Source organism: Planococcus citri, chromosome 2, assembly GCF_950023065.1.
Source record: "Planococcus citri chromosome 2, ihPlaCitr1.1, whole genome shotgun sequence".
Classification (NCBI taxonomy): domain Eukaryota; kingdom Metazoa; phylum Arthropoda; class Insecta; order Hemiptera; family Pseudococcidae; genus Planococcus; species Planococcus citri.
Genome location: NC_088678.1, coordinates 21,062,781 through 21,083,757, shown reverse-complemented (window position 1 = coordinate 21,083,757; position 20,977 = coordinate 21,062,781). Strand labels below are relative to the sequence as shown.

The following is a 20,977-nucleotide window of genomic DNA, read 5'->3' as shown; positions in this document are numbered from 1 at the left end:
TGTTCAAAATTAGGTTACAAACCAAATTTCAGCTTTTTTCATTTTCGCGTTCGCAAGTCAATAAATAGTACATTTTTTCAAATTTGAAAATTTTCAAAAATTCAATTTTTGCAAATGTTTAATGTTGGCGGTATTTCCTGCAGAAAAAAGGGGAGACGTTTATGATAAGAACAAGTGAATATTTTGCAAAAGAAGGTACGTACATATGTACGCTTCGAAATGGCCATACTGCTATTTCAGCGTTGCTCTGTCTTCAACTAAAATTGTAGAAGCCTCGCTTTCTGCTAAAAGCAAAAGACAATTTCTTTACATGCCAAAAAAGCTTATTTCTTTTTCAAAAATTGACCGAAAAACTCGTTTTTTTAAAGGAATTTTTCTAAAATTTTCTGTCTCGCTATTTGCCTATGAAAATTGCAAAAAATTGAGTCCCTCATTTTGGCCAACAATCGCCAAGAAAAGGCTTGCTTTTTACTACCATTTTCAACGACATGCTTCAAACCAAAAATTACCAAAATTTTCATTTTCCAACAAAATTACCAATTTTACTTTTCCATTACATATGAGAATTTTTAAAAATAAGTTACGCTTTTTTAGAAAAAATTTCTGAAAAAAGTAAGTTTTTTCCAAAAATTGTACCAGTGGGGATTGCACCCATTACTTCCACCTAAAAGGAAGTATTGGACCTGAGGGAAGTGGCTGCACTGCTATGTAGTAGTTCCACTACAGTCCGTGTAGCACAAGTGATGCCAAAGTCGATGGAAAAGATAAGATCTCTAATCCGTCACTTGTCGACATGACATTTGTTAACACCAGTGTCAATACATGATGAGTGGGAAGTTGATATCAAAATCGACTGTCGTCTCCCTTCATTTTTTGTCTCGACAAAGTCTCAACATTGGTGTCATTTCTTTTGAGTCTAAAAGAGAGAAATTTTGATTGAAAATGTGCGAAATGTGCCCAAAACTCTTTTATTGATTCAAGTAAAATTATTCTCAAAAATATTTCACCCTAAAAAATTTTTTTGAAAGAAAAAAATCTGCCCTGGGTAGGGATTAAACCTGGGTTGCCATTCGCTTCTGTCATGTTCCTTAACCACTAGACCATTGCCGCTGTTGAGTGAGAAGCCTTGAAAGAATATTCAGTCCATCTTATTCTGGACTTGAAACATTTTTCTATTTTTATTGTGGACTCAGACATTGACAAATGAGTTGTCTAAAAATATTTTATAGATCTTGTAATCGACATCAACTTCCTCATCAATATTAACCAGATGGTTGCTGTCAAATACAAGATCTACAGAAGTATCTACTCAATGACGACATTTTGTAGATACTTTTGCAGACCCAATAAGCGATATCAAAATTCAGGTTGTCTTGCGAATGCCAAAGTTGATGACAATTATTAGATTGACAAAAGTAACTATACAAGATCAAAATTTTGTAGATGCTTTTGTCGATCTTATAGTGGACATCAACTTTGGATCGACGAGACGACCTGAATTTCAATATCAATCATAAGGTCTACAAAGGTATCTACATACATCGAAATCTTGCGCATGACTGTAGATACAAATGTAGACAGCAATGACAACCATCAGCATTTCCATCATAGTTTTTGAAAATGGTGTCAATTTTTAATTAATTATTGTAAACGTAGTTAGATTAACCCCTTTGTGGATAATAGGTATTTCGACTTTTTTCAATCAACCATCATGTAAAATCATGTCAATACTTTTGTCAAGGCCGCTGACAGTCTTGTCAGTGCTACGCAGCAGGCAACACGATCTATAGGAACTGGTTTCTGAGCCACTTCCAAGCTAGGTAGAAGACTTCTCTCTAGTATTATAATTAATTGTTGATCTGTTCGCATGTAATTGTAATCTCGAGGTTAGGGAAATCGTTTCAGCCAGTATAGTGAGTACATTTATACAGCCTTTGTTTTAGTCAATTGATTGTAGGTATGTTACTTGTGAAATACATCAGTTGGTGAGTGCGCATGTTTGTGTATTATTATGGAAGTGTTTTATACACCGCAACTCACATATGTAAAAGTAGATGTCATCTTTCTTCAAGCAGAAGAGGATAGTCCACAACTCAACATATTGGCGCCCGCGCCCCACGTTGGGCGCCAAATGTAATTGGGGGGATGAAGATTTTACCCCAAATACATAGATTGAAGACAGGAGACCTCTCTTCGCCACTCAGACATAACTATACGCGTGTACTGCTAATTAAATACTGTTGAAGATGACTTGTACACAGACTTGGAAGTGCCTCATTGAACTACTTCAACAGATGGCTCTGCCTCATGGAAGTTTCCTTTGACAATCTTCCCTTATGGTGGAAGCTAGGGGCGCATCCCCTCCTGGTACAAAGTCTCACTTTTTGCCAAATTTGCTGAAAAGCTCTGCCTTTTGCTAGAATTGTTGACATCTCTCCTTTTCTGCCAAAAATCAAAAAGCCTCACTTTTCTCGAAAAGTTACCCAAATTTTGCCTTTTTGCCAGAAATTGCGAAAAATTGTTACTTTGCAAAACATAGCTAAAAAGTCTGGCTATGTGTTTTGCCAAAAAGTTGCAAAATAACACTAGGCAACGGCATATTTGTTTTCGGGTCGAAAATGGGCTTAATCGATAGTTTAGACCCTAAAACAAAAAACAGAGTGAGGTTTTTCAATTTGAGTTGTTTTTGTAGTCAGGAGAGATGATCAAAGTTGCAAAAATGGCCGTTTTTGCCCTATTTCACGAGTCTGTGGCGACATCAGTATCATGTTTCCAAAAAAAACAAGGTCATATTCGGATTCTACGCACTTTTTTAAGTAAACATCTTTACCGGATTTTTGATTTTCGAACATTCAAGCGCATACGGAAGATTTTCGTTTGTAACACGAAATTTTTACTGCACGAGAACCTCGCCCGCGCGAACACGGTTCCGCGCCACGATTACATCGTGGAGTAACGCCAGCGTCGCGCGCTCCGAGTTTTAAAATTATGTTACAAACAAAAATCTTCCGTATGCGCTTGAATGTTCGAAAATCAAAAATCCGGTAAAGATGTTTACTTAAAAAAGTGCGTAGAATCCGAATATGACCTTGTTTTTTTTAAAAACATGATACTGATGTCGCCACAGACTCGTGAAATAGGGCAAAAACGGCCATTTTTGCAACTTTGATCATCTCCCCTGACCACAAAAACAACTCAAATTGAAAAACCCCACTCTGTTTTTTGTTTTAGGGTCTAAACTATCGATTAAGCTCATTTTCAAGCCGAAAACAAAAAAAAGGTCAAAAATTGTTGCCTAGTGTAATCCAACTTTTTTGTCAAAAATTGCCTCAGTCAAATATCAGTTTTTTGCGAATGAATTTTCATAACAATCCTACTTTTTGCTGAAATCGTCGACGTTTTGCTAAATTTTTTTTGTGATTTTTCTTTCCGTATTGAAATGTTTTCCAACTTTTTTGAGTTCTAAAGCTGCTTTTTTTAAAAAATAAATTAAGTTGGTTTAGTTGGTACAAAGCTTGTTCGAAAAATTTACTAAAAATCAAAAAATGAATTTCAGCTCTTGAACTTTAGAGTCCTCTTTCGACTCCCTTTTGTTCTGGTTTAAAAAATTTTTACCTGTCAGGATACCTACTTGCCTTGTAAGTTGATATAATATCAATCCATTTTTCAAAGCACAATTTTTACAAAATCCAATTCCCTGAATAATTTGTTTCAGTTTAGTGGCATATTTTTCATTTTTTATGACCCATTAAAGGCAGCTAACTCATTTTTAATTTTGTCTATATTTGAAAATTCCTCGAACCTTTCTTCATTTTCTGTACGTATAAAAAATTCATCACATTTTCAAATTAAACACCGTAATTTACCTACCCTTATGTTCCTCCATCCTCCACCTATTCAACCTTTTTTTTTTCAAAAATACTTTTTAAAAAATCTCTAAAATAGGTAATTTGTTCAGTACCACTTAAACTTATCGATTATTTTTTCAAATGATTTTTCCTAGGCCAAGGTTTTTCGTTTTGAAAATACACTAGATGCCTACTTACGAGTACGCCGGGTATAAATTTAGTATTTTACGCGTTATTTGTACGCCACACGCTAACCCGTTTATTAAAAAAAAAAAAAGTATTATCCTTAATGTGTTGCGTTTGAGCCGCCTTCTCATTTACTTAATTAAATAGGCGGTCGCCACGGAACGAAAGTATCATTTGTTTTGTATTTTTTTTTTTTTTTGTATTCTAGTTAAATTTTTACCATACCTACTTACTCGTATTCGTACACACAATACATAAACGAGACTCTAATTTAATTTAGTGCAGCGATGAATAGTATTCGTCGCGGACATCGTGTTTTGATGATGGCGATTCCTCGATAATAATATACCTATTGCTGAATGCTGATGCCGGTTGTTTACAGAAATGCTTGGCGCAAATAGTACACATGGAGCTACGACACCATCTAAACCTGAGGTTGTAGAAGAACCACCCTGTGATCCAGCTACGGCTACCATACGTCCCGGCCATGAGTGCACCATAGAAATCAACAAGGATAAGATGGGATTAGGATTGAGTATAGTTGGTGGCTGTGATACGTTATTAGTGAGTATATTTTATTTTATTTTTTTTAATCGACTTCTTAAAACTCAATCTTAATTCTTTTTTCAAATTCTGTGATATGAATGATGGGTCATTTCAATTTTTTTTTTTTTTTTTTTTTTTTTTTTTAATAATTTTGATGCATGAATTTGAATGTTTTTTTTTTAATGAAACTTTTTACGATTTTTTATGTACAAAATTTCTCAATTAATTCGAAAGTTCACGTCGAGTTTTCATTCAGTTTCCACTTCCCAGCAAAGGATCGCTGAAGCGAAAAATGTGTGCAAATTTACGTAATTAATTTCCGTTGGTTTTCCATTTTTCAGGGCGTCATAATAATCCACGAAGTTTATCCGGACGGAGCGGCTGCCAAAGACGGTCGTCTAAAACCAGGTGATCAAATATTAGAAGTGAACGGCGAAGATTTCCGTAGTATTCCGCACAACAAGGCACTAGCAGCTTTAAGGCAAACCCCTTCAAAAGTAAGAATAAGAAAACATCATGACCTAGCCAGCTATACTCGTTCGAGTATATCGTATACTACAACCAGCAAACTAGGTATAAAGTGCCATAAGGCCAGCAGCGTCGAGTGTAGGAGTAAGGGGAGAGTTGTACGTAGTATAGTTTTGGCGAAGAAGAAAACAGTTAAGGAAAAAGCAAGGGAGAAAGGGTACGGTATCTAGAGTAAGCTTCATCGAGTATTTTCTGATATAATATCTCTCAACTTTTTTTTATTTTATTATTAGTACGAAAGTTTTGTTGCTCTGGCGATGAACGAAATACTCGTACTCGTATAGTAATAAGTATAAGGAATGAGGGTGGTAGTTTTTCGTGAAATTAGTTTCGTTGGTACATATTTCGTCGATTACTATAAACTTGTCTGTTTCTTTTCTTTATCGTTCTCGACACTGAGAGCTATCAAAATACGAGTTCACACTGCTCCTGCTCTCGCCATTAGGTACCGAAGTAGAGTGTGTGAGAAATAATAATCTGCCAAGTTGAATCACCGGTTAAATTGAGCTCTTTTTTTTTTCATCGTCGTTCGTCGTCGTCCTGTTCATGAGCTCGTGCTCGCTGCTGCGAAAGTTGGCTTCATTATTTACTTACTTATAGCGTTATTACTTGTATTACCGTGTCTTAGCTACTTAAATTGTCGCTTTTTATTGCCAGATAACTATGGTTGTTTATCGTGACGAATCCGTAGCCAATGGTTCGGCCGGTAAGGAGGAAGATTTACTAGACAGCATCGACGTTGAATTGACTAAGAAACCTGGTAAAGGTCTCGGACTGAGTATCGTTGGACGTAAAAATGGCAACGGAATATTTATCTCTGATATCGTTAGTATTTCATTTGTTTTTAAAATTAATATGGATGGACCAAGATGATGTATGGATTTTAATTGGTAATTGTGTACTTTGATAGGTGGCTGGTGGAGCGGCTGGAGTTGACGGAAGGTTAATGAAAGGTGATCAGATATTGGCTGTGAATGGTCAAGATTTAAGGAACTCGACTCAAGAAGAAGCAGCTGCTGTGTTGAAATTGACGTCGGGCAAAGTGTCCATTAAATTGGGAAGACTGAAAGCTAGACCTAGTCCTTCAACTTCGGATAAGTAAGTGTTGTTTTCGATGGTTTTAAATTAGAAGAAATATATACTTACCTATTTGACGAAGAAAGGAAGCGTATCGTTGTCCGGATCCGGATGGAAAGGAAATTTATCGTTGGGTATAGGTTGATGTTGTGTTAAGGTATTCGTATTTAGGAAATTAATTTCTGGAATTTGGTACAATTTTTAATTTTTTTAAATGTTGATGTTGTATTAAGGTACTCGTGATTTAGGAAATTAATTTCTAGAATTTGGTACAATTTTTATTTATTTTTTTTTATTTTTCTAGTTCAATAATTTTGTGGCTTTTGTTTCAAATAAAAAAAAAAAATTGTTGAATTGATGTAAAAATTGTTGAAAATTGTGAAAGATTCAATGAGATGACATCAAAATTTGATATATCTGACTTGCTCAACATTTTCTACAAATATATTGACTTTGAAATTGTTTTAAATTACGTAAAAATTCACAGAATGATCAACATTAAAAATTGAAGTGAAATACCTATTGTAAAAAATGTTCAAAATATGTACTTTGATACTTCTTGAAAAAAAAAAAAACAATTAAGATTATTATGAATTGTTAAAAATTTTTAAAAATTGATGAAATTTAATATACGTGTTGGAACCTAAAAATTGGTGGAAAATTGCATAAAAATTGTTGAAAAATGAGAAAAAATAAAGCATAGCTAAAATCTTTTAAATTAGGTACTATCAAAGTTAGCTAAAATTTTCAAAAATTATTTTTTAAAAAAACAATTTACGAAACACTGTCAAAATTTTATATAAAACAAAAATTGTATAATAAAAGTGACTAAATTTCAGAATAAAAAAAAAACAACAAAATTACCTAAAAACTACATTCTAAATTTCACTCACGAATAATCCAATTGCTGAAAAATTTACTCAGATTAAAATATTATGCACTATTAAAAATAATAAAAAACATATTTATGCTGAAAAAAATAAGAAATTCTCAAAAAATTATCGAATTTTTACGGAATAAGTGTAAAATGTTCAAAGTGAGCAAAATGATGCAAACGTTTCCCAAAGTACCACTTAAATCGCCTAAAATTACCATATTTATAGTTGGAAAAAGTTGTATTAAAATTTAAAATTTCTTATAAATTGAAAAAAAGTCGATAAGGGTGGAAGAATTCTTCAAAAGACCCGAAGATTGAAGAAAATGAAACAAAAATTCTCAAAAACTGGAGAAAATATTGTAAAAGTTTACTAAATTAAAAAAAAAAAAAAAAAAAAACCATGAAAAATTCCGTGAAATTTTATAGAAAATACTGGAAATTTGAAAAATTGTAGTAAAAACGGCGTTAACATGGATGACCAAAAGACAATGGCTTAAAATTTTCGAAACAATTCCGAAATTTGGTCAAAATTGTGAATTTGTCATTTCTGAATTCTCTGACGATTCATTTTTCTTTTTTAATAATTTCATAGGCACGATTTTCAATTTTTTCGTCGAGTGTTTCAAAAATTGTACGTACAATACGTTGACAAAATTGACTACCTATTAACATTATTAACAAGACGTAGCAAATATCGCTTTAAAATAATTCTTGAATAGGTTAATAAAACACCGAAGGTCGTAAAGTTTTTTGAAATGCGTAGAAATTATCCAGTGTGCAATGTGCATGAAAATCGCTGAAAATTGCAAATTTTAAAAAAAAAGAAATCTTGAGATTCTGTCAGATGATCCAAACAATGGGTATTTATTACGTATTTTGTGAAAATTACTCAAAGTAGGTACTCGTATAGTTGAAATTTCTCATATCATAAAATTATAATTCCAAAAAAATTGCAAAATTAATGCAAGAAAATTACAAATATTTTGTAAAAGTTCTTGAAACCGAAAAAAAATTTGATCAAAATGAAGTGTTCAAAATTTATATGTACCTACTTTTAGAAAAATTATGTTTTGAAAAAAAAATAAACAGCGTTGATAAAAAATTGTTTTTTTTTTCAAATTGAAATTTCATTTCGATAAAATATAATTTCAATTGATTTTCCTTTTTTAATTTCAATTGAAAAATCAGCAGTCAAAAAAAATTGATCAAAATATAGTGTTCAAGATTTCTACTTTTAGAAAAATCATTTTTTTTTTAAATTGAAAAATAGACTCCATAACTTTTTTTTTTTAAATTGAAATTTCATTTAATAATTCTTAATAAAATATAATTTCAATTGATTTTTCTTTTTTAATTTCAATTTAAAAATCAGCAGTCAAAAAAAATTGATGAAATAAAGTGTTCAAAATTTCCACTTTTAGAAAAATCATTTTTTGGAAAAAAAATTGAAAAATAGACTAAATAAATTTTTTTCTTTCAAATTGAAATTTCATTTATTAATTTTTAATTTTATTTCAGTAAAATATAATTTTAATTGATTTTTCTTTTCAGTTTCAATTTAAAAATCAGTCAATTTTCCATAATTATAAAAAATATTATCAAAGTTTAAAAATCAAAAAATTGTTGAAATTACTTGTCTCATCTTTAGAAGATTTAAGCATTACAGATGATTTTCTATACGCTCCTTCGCCTATGGTATTGGAATTGGAGTTGTCAACTTAGGGGAAACGTGGAATCTAGTGTCTGTTTTAAACACTGTTGCTAAATCAGGGTGTGAAAACACCCACTGATTGAAAACAGTGTCTATTTCAATCGCTGGTCCTAGACCTGGGTGTGAAGACACACACTGATTAAAAATAGTGTTCGTTTCAAACACTGGTTTTAAACATTGTCTGTTTCAAACACTGGTTCTAAACAAAGTCTGTCACAAACACTGGTTTTGAACAGTGTCTGTCACAAACACTGGTTTTGAACAGTGTCTGTCACAAACACTGGTTCTGAACAGTGTCTGTCACAAACACTGGGTTTAAACAGTGTCTGTCACAAACACTGGTTTTGAACCGTGTCTGTCACAAACACTGGTTTTGAACAGTGTCTGTCAGAAACACTGGTTTTAAACCGTGCCTGTCTCAAACACTGGTCCTAAGCCAGAGTGTGGAGACACCCACTGATTGAAAACAGTGCCTGTCATAAACATTGGTTTTGAACAGTGTCTGTCACAAACACTGGTTTTGAACAGTGTCTGTCACAAACACTGGTTTTGAACAGTGTCTGTCACAAACACTGGGTTTAAACAGTGTCTGTCATAAACACTGGTTTTGAACAGTGTCTGTCACAAACACTGGTTTTGAACAGTGTCAGTTACAAACACTGGTTTTGAACAGTGTCTGTCACAAACACGGGTCCTAAGCCAGAATGTGGAGACACCCACTGATTGAAAACAGTGTCTGTCATAAACATTGGTTTTGAACAGTGTCTGTCACAGACACTGGTTTTGAACAGTGTCTGTCACAAACACTGGTTTTGAACAGTGTCTGTTACAAACACTGGTTTTGAACAGTGTCTGTCACAAACACTGGTATTTGAACCGTGTCTGTCACAAACACTGGTTTTGAACAGTGTCTGTCACAAACACTGGTTTTGAACAGTGTCTGTCACAAACACTGGTTTTGAACAGTGTCTGTCACAAACACTGGTTTTAAACCGTGTCTGTCTCAAACACGGGTCCTAAGCCAGAGTGTGGAGACACCCACTGATTGAAAACAGTGCCTGTCATAAACATTGGTTTTGAACAGTGTCTGTCACAAACACTGGTTTTGAACAGTGTCTGTCACAAACACTGGGTTCAAACAGTGTCTGTCATAAACACTGGTTTTGAACAGTGTCTGTCACAAACACTGGTTTTGAACAGTGTCTGTCAGAAACACTGGTTTTAAACCGTGTCTGTCTCAAACACTGGTCCTAAGCCAGAGTGTGGAGACACCCACTGATTGAAAACAGTGCCTGTCATAAACATTGGTTTTGAACAGTGTCTGTCACAAACACTGGTTTTGAACAGTGTCTGTCACAAACACTGGTTTTGAACAGTGTCTGTCACAAACACTGGGTTTAAACAGTGTCTGTCATAAACACTGGTTTTGAACAGTGTCTGTCACAAACACTGGTTTTGAACAGTGTCAGTTACAAACACTGGTTTTGAACAGTGTCTGTCACAAACACGGGTCCTAAGCCAGAATGTGGAGACACCCACTGATTGAAAACAGTGTCTGTCATAAACATTGGTTTTGAACAGTGTCTGTCACAGACACTGGTTTTGAACAGTGTCTGTCACAAACACTGGTTTTGAACAGTGTCTGTTACAAACACTGGTTTTGAACAGTGTCTGTCACAAACACTGGTATTTGAACTGTGTCTGTCACAAACACTGGTTTTGAACAGTGTCTGTCACAAACACTGGTTTTGAACAGTGTCTGTCACAAACACTGGTTTTGAACAGTGTCTGTCAGAAACACTGGTTTTAAACCGTGTCTGTCTCAAACACGGGTCCTAAGCCAGAGTGTGGAGACACCCACTGATTGAAAACAGTGCCTGTCATAAACATTGGTTTTGAACAGTGTCTGTCACAAACACTGGTTTTGAACAGTGTCTGTCACAAACACTGGGTTCAAACAGTGTCTGTCATAAACACTGGTTTTGAACAGTGTCTGTCACAAACACTGGTTTTGAACAGTGTCTGTTACAAACACTGGTTTTGAACAGTGTCTGTCACAAACACGGGTCCTAAGCCAGAGTGTGGAGACACCCACTGATTGAAAACAGTGTCTGTCATAAACATTGGTTTTGAACAGTGTCTGTCACAAACACTGGTTTTGAACAGTGTCTGTCACAAACACTGGTATTTGAACCGTGTCTGTCACAAACACTGGTTTTGAACAGTGTCTGTCACAAACACTGGTTTGGAACAGTGTCTGTCAGAAACACTGGTTTTAAACTGTGTCTGTCTCAAACACGGGTCCTGAGCCAGAGTGTGGAGACACCCACTGATTGAAAACAAAACATTGGTTTTGAACAGTGTCTGTCACAAACACGGGTTTTAAACAGTGTCTGTCACAACCACTGGTTTTAAACAGTGTGTGTCACAAACACTGGTTTTGAACAGTGTCTGTCAATAATTGACTGGTTTTAAACAGTGTGTGTCACAAACACTGGTATTTGAACCGTGTCTGTCACAAACACTGGTTTTGAACAGTGTCTGTCACAAACACTGGTTTGGAACAGTGTCTGTCAGAAACACTGGTTTTAAACCGTGTCTGTCTCAAACACGGGTCCTGAGCCAGAGTGTGGAGACACCCACTGATTGAAAACAAAACATTGGTTTTGAACAGTGTCTGTCACAAACACGGGTTTTAAACAGTGTCTGTCACAACCACTGGTTTTAAACAGTGTGTGTCACAAACACTGGTTTTGAACAGTGTCTGTCAATAATTGACTGGTTTTAAACAGTGTGTGTCACAAACACTGGTTTTGAACAGTGTCTGTCAATAACACCAGTTTTAAACAGTGTCCAATCAGATTACGTCATCTAGTCAAATAAATTGGATCTATGAAATGTCCAGATCTGATTACTTCTGATCAGACTTCCTTGCTTAGGTCTGATTTTGTTAGAAAAGTTAGAATGACATCTGAACATTATGTATTTGGATCCAATTCGATTCGAACAGACCTGATCAGATACAATCATCTGCCCCTTGGTATAAATAATGGATGTCTGTTAAAATGAGAACATCTAATAAAAATGATATATGTACTACTGTCAATGTATCAACCTAGAACCTACCTATACGATTCAACGATAAATTTCAACTTCCCATCCGTTTTTTTAACCCAAATAAATATCAGCTACATATGTCTCACTTGACTAACGTATGCAAATCTGAGTATTCTTTAATGCTCATCTTTGAGGAACTGAAAAACATACGTAGAAATATTACATTAGGTGTAAGAAGAATTATAAAAATAGTACCTACTTACTATCTAAGAATGAAAAAATACGTTGAAACGATCGAAGTATCAGTTACCATACGAGTACATATAATATAATTTAGCTATGTATATTATGGTAAAATTCATTCAATCAGGATCTACGCGTCAAAAGACGAAGCCGATATACCCAACGGAAACGCTAGATCACCCTCTCCAGTAATGCAGAATCATTTCCTACGTAGACGTTTTTCTTTAAAATCCTTCCGTAAAAAGTATAGAGATAAGGTACCTAATATATACGTATTCTTCACTATATATTTTCGTCTTCTATACTTATGCAGTTTTTCACTCTTTTTTTCTATGTATTTTGTCTCTTTTTCTCGTCTGTTTTTTTACACTATGTTGTGTCCGCCTGCGCGCCTTCTCTACTGTTGGGTATCTACGTAAATGTATAATCTGTCTTTCTTTTTTTTTTTATCTTGTAAAATGTTCTCTGTGTATTATTACTCGTATTATGTGTACTACACTCTACAATAATGCGTTTTTTTTCTCATTTTCATTTTTTTTTCTTGTGATCTTACAGTAGATGACAGATTAATATTTTAAACGTATTTTTTCTCTCATCTCTTTTGTATCGTTATTTGTATTGTATGTCTACGAACTTGGTACTTACGCTGAGTGCGATCCAAACGTCTTGTGATCGCTTCTAATACTTACACTTGTTTTATTTCATGTCTTACTTTACTTTCCATTAGGAAACACGGAAAGGTATGTAGTTAGTGTACATTGTATGTGAATACTTAATCATTTTTTTCCTCCTCTTCGTTTTATCATTATAGTAATGTATGTAACCTACGTTCCTTACCTATTCCTTTTCTTGATTATTATATTTTGACTGTTTAGCGCTGTCTACTTACTTACCTATACTCATTGTGTGTAAAGTGTACTTGTAAATGTCTTATTCCATTCCGTTCCTTTTGTATGTACAAAATACATACATATACTTAGGCCTTTGTATTTATGTGTTTTTGTGCTCGTTGAATGTTTCAATAATTTGTGTTTCGATGAACTTCTTTCCATTTTCCACTGATTAAACAGACCTTTAAATTTTGATAGGTGATTCAGTAAATTACATATAATGTAGGTTCTTTGTATCTTTGATACCTGTCGTTGGAATTCTGATTGTACCCAAATCCTTGACCTTGAGTTCTTGGGTAGGCTATGCTATGTTGAAGGTAGTTGTAAGTACCTAGATTGCACTTAATGTATCTAGATCCTGAACTGTGCCACGGTATGTAGGGATTGTGAGTTAACTTTCAGTACTAATTGCAGAATGAAAATTACTAGAAATAGATTTTCATATTTTTTGCAAATTTTATAGGAAAACTGAAGCAAGGAATTAGGTATACACAAACATGACTGGACTATTTGCTTCACTTGTCTATGGCTTGTGTCACCAGGCTTGTAGGACCACTCAGGTTTTGCAGTTGCTCCAAAATCAAGGTCTTTGTTTGGAGCTTTCAAACGGTCCAGCTTTTTTTGTCTTTGAAGGTTGGTCTGGTCTGGTCCTGACAGGACATTTTTATCCTGGTCATGGGTCAGCCTCAGCCCAGGTCCAAAAAATGGTCTTTATTTTTCAGTAAGAAAAAACTTCTAACACATTAGATTAGTTGAAAAATGGGATTTTTGATTTCAGAATATTAAAACTTCAAAAGAATTGAATCATAATGGAAATTTTATCAAAATAGGCATCTAAACTGGAATTAAAAATTTGAAAAATTGCATGTAACCGGGGTCCAAACCATGGTCATTGGTTTGATTTTTTAGAAAGATCTTCGGTCTAGGCCTGTTCTTGGCATTGTTTCTGAAGAGGGTCACATATAAATTTGTTTCAGAAGAGTCAGGTCTGGTCTGGGCATTTTTGGATCTGGTCACAGTCATCAGTCCAGTTTTTTGGTCTGGTCTGACAAGTCTGTATGTCACAGTCACAGCATGTATACTTTAGTCAGGCTATTCCTCCCTTCTGGTCTCAATAATGATTAATTAAGTACAGAGCTGTGGGTCAGAAATGATTTTGGGATTGGGTTTTGGTTTCGGGATCAAAATTCATCCCTGCACCAACGACATAATGATCTGTGGCGGCTATGGCAAGTACAGCACTGTGGCTGGCAGCGGAGCCGATTCCAGCCAACGGTTTTGGCAGCTGCAAAAATTTTACTCAGCGGTGGCTCAGCTGGCTAAAAACTGAAGTTTTGCAGTAATTTTTTGTAAATTATAAAATTACCACAAAATATGAATTTGTATGAAAAATTAAATTTAACCTCTTAGTCTCACAATAAAAATATGTATTCTTTTCCAAGCTGAGAAGAGAGACCATTTTTGATTTTTGTAGTGTATGGCAATACTGAAAAGTTTTGCCGCTTGAAAAAATCAAAATATGGAAAAAATCATCCTGAAATTTTCCATTTGAGTGAGTTAAGCCTGCTGAGTTGAACAGATTACTTGGCAGCAGCTGTGGCGGCTGAAGGAATTTATGAAACTGTGGCAGTGGTGTAAAAAATGTTTGAAAAATTGGCAGTGGCAGCAGTTTGGTGGCGCAGGGCTCTAATGGATCCTGCAAGGGGTTTAAAATGTGTGGGGGGGTTGACATGGGGAATCTGATGGTGTGATTAATTCAATGATTTAAATGCATATTTTGCCTAATTTGCTGAGTAATTTCTATTATTACCCAGATGAATGATCTCCGAAAAAGAATTAATACCCCGCCTTCCAGCTCCACCAATGCAAACGCAAAATAAATTCTCTTGGGCAAAAAAAAGTAGAAATTCTACGGGTGGGTACTTTTGATACCTACACATAATTTGCAATAAATTGTTTAAAAATGTCAGTCATAAAAGTACTGATATAATGTGAAAACCCGCTCTTTTCAACATCATAAATGGATTCTGATTTCTGAGACACCTTTCTTGTGAAATTTTCAGTAAGCTTACACTGAAAAAAATGTGAAAAACTTTTTTTGAACTTACTCATTGTACACATAGCTTATTTACAGTAAATTGTTGAAAAATTTCAGTGATAAAAGTAGTAGTGGTATAATGTGAAAAGCCACCCTTTTTCCATCAAATTCTCCAAGTTCTTCTTTAAAAGTCAATATCATAAATGAATTTTGAGACAATTTTTTCATAAAAGTTTCAATACACTGAAAAAATTGCAAAAAAATTGGGGTGTTCATAAGCTCTAAATCACCTAGCTTTAAAAAAAATTGCACCTAGGGTTAAAAAAAAAATTGAAAAAATAATAGGACAGAATGGGATTCAAACCACAAACCTCCAGCATGGTAATCCAAAGCATAAGTGCTGTCCTACATTCCTTGCAACTGCAACGTGCAACCTGCAACCAAAAACAAAAGATTTTGATTTTGGTTGTGCAACTTCAGCCAATAACCGAGCGACTTCTTATCAAAAATAAGAAGTTGCGAGTTGCAAGTTGCAAGTTGCAGTGTATGTAGGATGGCACTAACACATGCAGCCACACTACTGTTTTTTTTAAGCCACTACAACGCATTACATGCTGCTCTGGGCATCAAAATGTGCATGGGAATACCCATACACTCAAATTTAACAGTTCTTTTCTTTTTGCACAAATTTAATCAAAGCTATAGAGCTCAATAAGCTACAGAGCTCAATAATTGGAAACTGAATGAGTTGAAATTTTGAATATACATTCCTTAAACTTGAGAATAGTCGCTTTTACTAATGCTAAAGTTCAACTCAGTCCCATTATTTTATAGTTGCTTTTCGAAAATGGATGAAATTGATGAAACAGCAAAACTTCAGAAAGCTCTAAAATCCTTCAAAACCAGCAGATTGAATTCAAATGTTCTCAACTTATGTATTTCAACCCATAGATTCAGTTTTTGATGTCAGTTTTGATTTTTTTCAAATTTTGGGGTCCCAAATTGGGGGGGGGGGTGAAGGGTCCAATTTCAACATTTTCAAAATTCCATCTTAAAACCTGGGAGCACTCAATCCATGGAACCAGATTCCAGAATTTCATCAAAATTGGTCAAGCCGTTTTTTTTTAAATAATCATTTCCACCATAATACTTATCTGAAACATTGGTAAGATTAAATAATTCTGTTCCAAAATGTTCATTACTTATCGAGAATAATTTACCTAGCAACAGGCTGTCCTTCTGAATACTTGTTAGTCTTATTGGAGATTAGGAAGAGTTTTTAAAAAAATGACAAAATTCTGCTAAAGAAAGTCCAAGTCCGCGAATTTTTGTGGTACAAACTTCATTATGGTCTCAAAAGAAAGCGCTTGAAAAATTAGAAAGAATGGTACAGTAAAAGCTCATTATAACCCTTTTCAAGGGACCAAAAAAACAGAGCGTTATAAGCCAAAGCGCGCTATAAGCGAAAGTTTTTGTGTGAATAGGGCTGTCTAGGGACCAAAAGAATTCAGCGTTATAACGAAATTAGTGTTATAACCAAAAGCGTTATAATGAGCTTTTACTGTACTTTCAATTTTCTGATTTGACAAACGCTTTCTCAGTAAAATGAGTTGGTGGCACACACACCAACAAACCGAACAAAGAGGAGTTGGTTTTAGAATATCCGTGTCACTGCCCATTGTGTTGTTGATCGATTTAATTTGCATTCATTTAGTTGTTTTCATGTTTTTCTTTTTGCATTTGTTTTGTGGGAGGGCGGGGTAGGAGCACGTGATAATGATGTAAAATGGCAATTTATCAATATCAAATCTGGGGGAAAACCAAAAATCGAAATCCCAAAACTGAAATGGTTTTGTTTTAGTTTTGGGTAGGTATAGACACTGGACCTGTGGAATAAGATAACCAACTGCAGGCTGAGGGGAATGGAAACAGTAAAGAAAAGTTGTGTAACACCAATTTATCCCGCTGGGTGCTCTTTGCAGCGCTGTAGTCAATTTTGCAGGCAACAGGGAAAAGGGAGGGTTGTGTAGTCCTCCTAGCTGCGCGTGCAGTCAGGAGTTCCTCGCAGACTATACAACCCTCCCTTTTCCCTGTTGCCTGCAAAATTGACTACAGCGCTGCAAAGAGCACCCAGCGGGATAAATTGGCGTTACACAGGATATTTTGCCAAGATGGCTGCCAGTTGGTTGTCTTATACACAGGTCCAGTGTCTATGGTTTTGGGATTGTTTTGGGTTCAAAATTATATTGGTTCCAGGATTGAGAAACATAACAATTTTGGCTTTGCAATTGGATTTGAATTGGGATTTATGGACTATTGAAGTGTTAATTTATAATATTGCTCTGCTCCTGTCTCTTTTCATTTCTTTTTCAAAGTTCTGGGTCATTATTTAGAATGACAGAGTTTTAATACAAATGAAGAGTGATATTCCAAAACTCGCTTTGTCCATTTTCACAATTTTTCAGGAAAGAGGAAAAACAGTTTCCCTTTAAACGGGTAAATTGGCTTTTTAGGCGAGTTTAGCACTTTATTTGGGCGGATTTATGATGTAGGAGTGTAGGTATACATACATACACTTCATCCACTAAATACTGCTGAAAAAAATTTCAATAAAAATGGACAAAGCGCGTTTTGGAACATTATTTTTTTTTTAATTTTTAGTGAATTGGCTATTTAGGTGAGTTTAACACCTTATTTTGGTAGGTTGATGATGTACCAGGTACCGCTGAAAACCCAACTTTGATAAAAATGGACAAAGCGAGTTTTGGAATATCACTCTTCAAATGATCTTAATATGTGTGCAGTATTCAAGAGTGCTCGGTAGCATAAGTGGTAGAACAACAGCTTCTCAAACATGAGAGTTGCAGCCTGTGGGTTCAAATGCCTAGAACTGCTGTATCAACATCATTCACAATGACTGAGATTCCCATATATTTTTTTTCCTTATGGCAGTCAATTTTCTTCATACTTCACACATTCACAGCATCCCTGCTGAATAAATTGTTCATCGAAACACATTTCTTGTGAACTAATTTCTACATTCTAAAATATCAAGTCACATTTACTTATTCACTGAAAATTCTTTTCAATTCACTTCTCAGAGATCTTCTTCTCCTAGTCTTACACAATATAGATAGTACCTACCTCTTTGAAAAAAAAATTCATAATTCAGTAGACTAATACATATTTGTTGTATGTTGGTTTGATTTTTGCAGTTTAATTTGCAACAAACAAGACTAGGTAATTCATATAGAAAATACATTTTATTTTGCATTTTGAAGCGAGCATTGTTAAGATTGAAGTTGACTTAATTACTTAGGCTACAAGCTTGCGTGTTTTGTGATTTCAATGACAAGTTGTTCATGACTTCATTTTTTAAAAAGCTTTAATTAAGCAAACTGTGTACTTTTGGCTTGTTTTATATTTTGTATGAATATTGAAAGTTCTTTCTATTAGTTGGATTAAACATAAGCTTTTCTTTACATTCTAATTAGGTAATTACTAATTTTGAAATCTTAATTTCTTTTATGAAATTGTTGGCATCTTGTAGTTAACTCTGAATCATCCTACTCAATTCATGAATAGGTACCTACCTAGTACTTTATGATTATTGTGCTGTCATTGCTTTCTGTTGATGTTAATTTGTAGTTATTTGAGCTTCTCTCAAGTAGAATTCTGACTCTCAATCATCTTATTCATAGAATGTAGTGTTTGAGTGGTGTTCTTTGTATTTGTGTACTGTTTTTTGTGCTATTCGTGGCTTGAAGTAGTGTCTGCCTCGAAAAGCTATATGTGTGTTTCCAATGTTACCTTTGCATTTAACCAATTTACTAATTCGACATTTGTTTTTCTAGTGAGAGTGTTACCTCAGATGCACCCACGCGTCGTAATGTGATATTGAAACGAGGACCGGATGGCTATGGTTTTAGTATTGTTGGAGGGTATGGAAGCCCACACGGTGATCTTCCTATTTTCATTAAGACTGTTTTCGAGAATACGTCTCAAGGAAGGCTGCGTACTGGAGACCAAATACTCGCCGTTGATGGGCTCGAACTTGACGGCCTTACGCATCAAGAAGTCGTACAGATACTCAAGAATGCCAACGATGTTGTGACTTTAACAATATTATCCTGATATTCCTTCTTAACTGTATATAATTATAATCTACATGCGTATGTTTTGTTTTTCTCCTCTTGTTACATTGTGTATTGTGTTCACGAAATACCTTGTTTTTATTAGAATAATTCAATCAAAACGTTTTTTCTTCTCATTAAGCTTAAAATTGTAGCGTTTAGATTTTTAATGCATTTAAACATTTTTTCTCCTTGTTGCAATTTACTTTTTTTTTTCATGTTGTAATTCCATTTTACAGTATTATTTTAAAGGGATTACCCGTTATAGTAAATTTATTTCGTTTGTTTCATTCTCTTCTCTCAGTCGAGATTTTTCATCGTTAATTCTCATTGTCCTTTTTCTCGTTTTCATTTTGTAGACTACCTAATGTTTTAAAAAAAAATGTACATTTTATTTTACGGGGACCACGTGTGTATAAAAAAATATCAAGTCAGCATGTGTGAAAAAATTTCGCCCATCTTTGGTACTTATAGAATTAAGTAATTACCATTTTTTTTTTTTACCATGTAAAGAAAAATTATCAAAATTTTTGTTATTTACTTACTTAGATAAAAGCATTTATTTAGAAGTTTTTTTCTCAAAATGTCGAATTTTGATAAATTGAATCATCGTTGATTCGTTGCCCGCCGCATTGTAAATATTATGGTAATTTTTGAATGAATTAAATAGTCAAAATGCTCTATACAACGATGCCAGTTGATAAATTTTATTTTACATCGTTTTCGTTGTTAAGGTTTTTAAATTATATTATGTAATTTAGGATCAGTATTATAATTTTTTTTTTCTAATTTTCCTAACCTTTTTTCCATGTGATAGTAAATTAAGTGTTATTATTATGTTGAATGTTGTCCCCCCTTTTTTTTTCATTGCAGTCTTACTAAGGTTGTTGAGATTTTTTTCATGTTTTATGTTTACATTGTCGCTCGCTTTTAGCACTTTATTTTAAATTGTTATGTATTTTTTTTTCTTTTTTTTTTTTTTTTTGAATTTACCTATGACTGTTATACATACAACGATGTGAAAAATAGCTATATAAAATCTGAAATATAGATACCTACCTATCGATATTTACCACAGAATGCTGTGTAATGATAATTTTTTTTCTCTAGGTCATTTTTTTGCACCCATATAACTGTACCCTCCCTTTTTGCTGTAGTAATTGACAAGAGCACGTAAACAAAATAAGCCTTGGTTAGCATATCAATGAAATTTAAACTGTGTATATTTATATTGGTATTATTAAAAATTTTATATTATTTTTGTGTCTTATTGTTTTATTTATTCGATGATTTGAAGTTGAACTGGTTGAAAGGATTTTTCTAAAGCTGTGGAAAATTAATTTTTCAATTTATTGTACGTCTGTTAATATCAAATTTCGAATGCTCCCCTCACGATTTCGAGCAGAAGGAAACGTCGTCGGAGCAATTTGAAAACGGAAATGAATTCGCCGTCCCGAAGAACCCCTCACTACCGAAACTTCCACTCGATTCGACACATATTTCTATGAGTCAAGTTTTGGAAAAAAAGGTGCATTTTTGGCTAAAAATGACCCATTGAAATATGGGTCGAATCGAGTGGAATTTTTGGTTACGATTTTTAATGACTTATCTGAAATAAGATTTTTGAAAGTTGAATTTCCATTTTCAAAATTATAGTATAGATAGCGCTGCTGTCTCGTTCTTAAAATTACTCTCTTTGTCTTAATTGAACACTCTTATAGGAAAGTACCAGGAGTCGATTGTTACAAATAAAGCATCGCTGGTTACGAAAATGTCTTCATTTTCACGGCATACTGTATTTTCAACTTTGAAACTTCATCTCAAAAATATTGATATTTGACAA

The 20,977-nt window shown here is 34.1% G+C and overlaps 1 protein-coding gene across 13 annotated transcripts in view; it reads left to right on the top strand.

The window, feature by feature from the left end:
* Positions 1–20,393, top strand: part of LOC135834981 (multiple PDZ domain protein-like) — a 382,459-nt gene extending 362,066 nt beyond the window's left edge. For 6 of the 13 annotated variants that reach the window (XM_065348995.1, XM_065349003.1, XM_065349002.1 and 3 more), the window contains 5 exons: positions 4,417–4,598; positions 4,922–5,077; positions 5,766–5,933; positions 6,019–6,206; positions 18,856–20,393. In XM_065348995.1, the coding sequence (XP_065205067.1) occupies positions 4,417–4,598; positions 4,922–5,077; positions 5,766–5,933; positions 6,019–6,206; positions 18,856–19,135 (974 nt within the window). In that variant the 3' untranslated portion in view covers positions 19,136–20,393. Of the gene's footprint in view, positions 1–4,416; positions 4,599–4,921; positions 5,078–5,765; positions 5,934–6,018; positions 6,207–12,200; positions 12,331–12,800; positions 12,814–18,216; positions 18,242–18,855 lie in introns of all 13 variants that reach the window. The other 7 variants (XM_065349000.1, XM_065349004.1, XM_065348997.1 and 4 more) reach the window with 7 other exon arrangements.
* Positions 20,394–20,977: the final 584 nt, after the last annotated feature.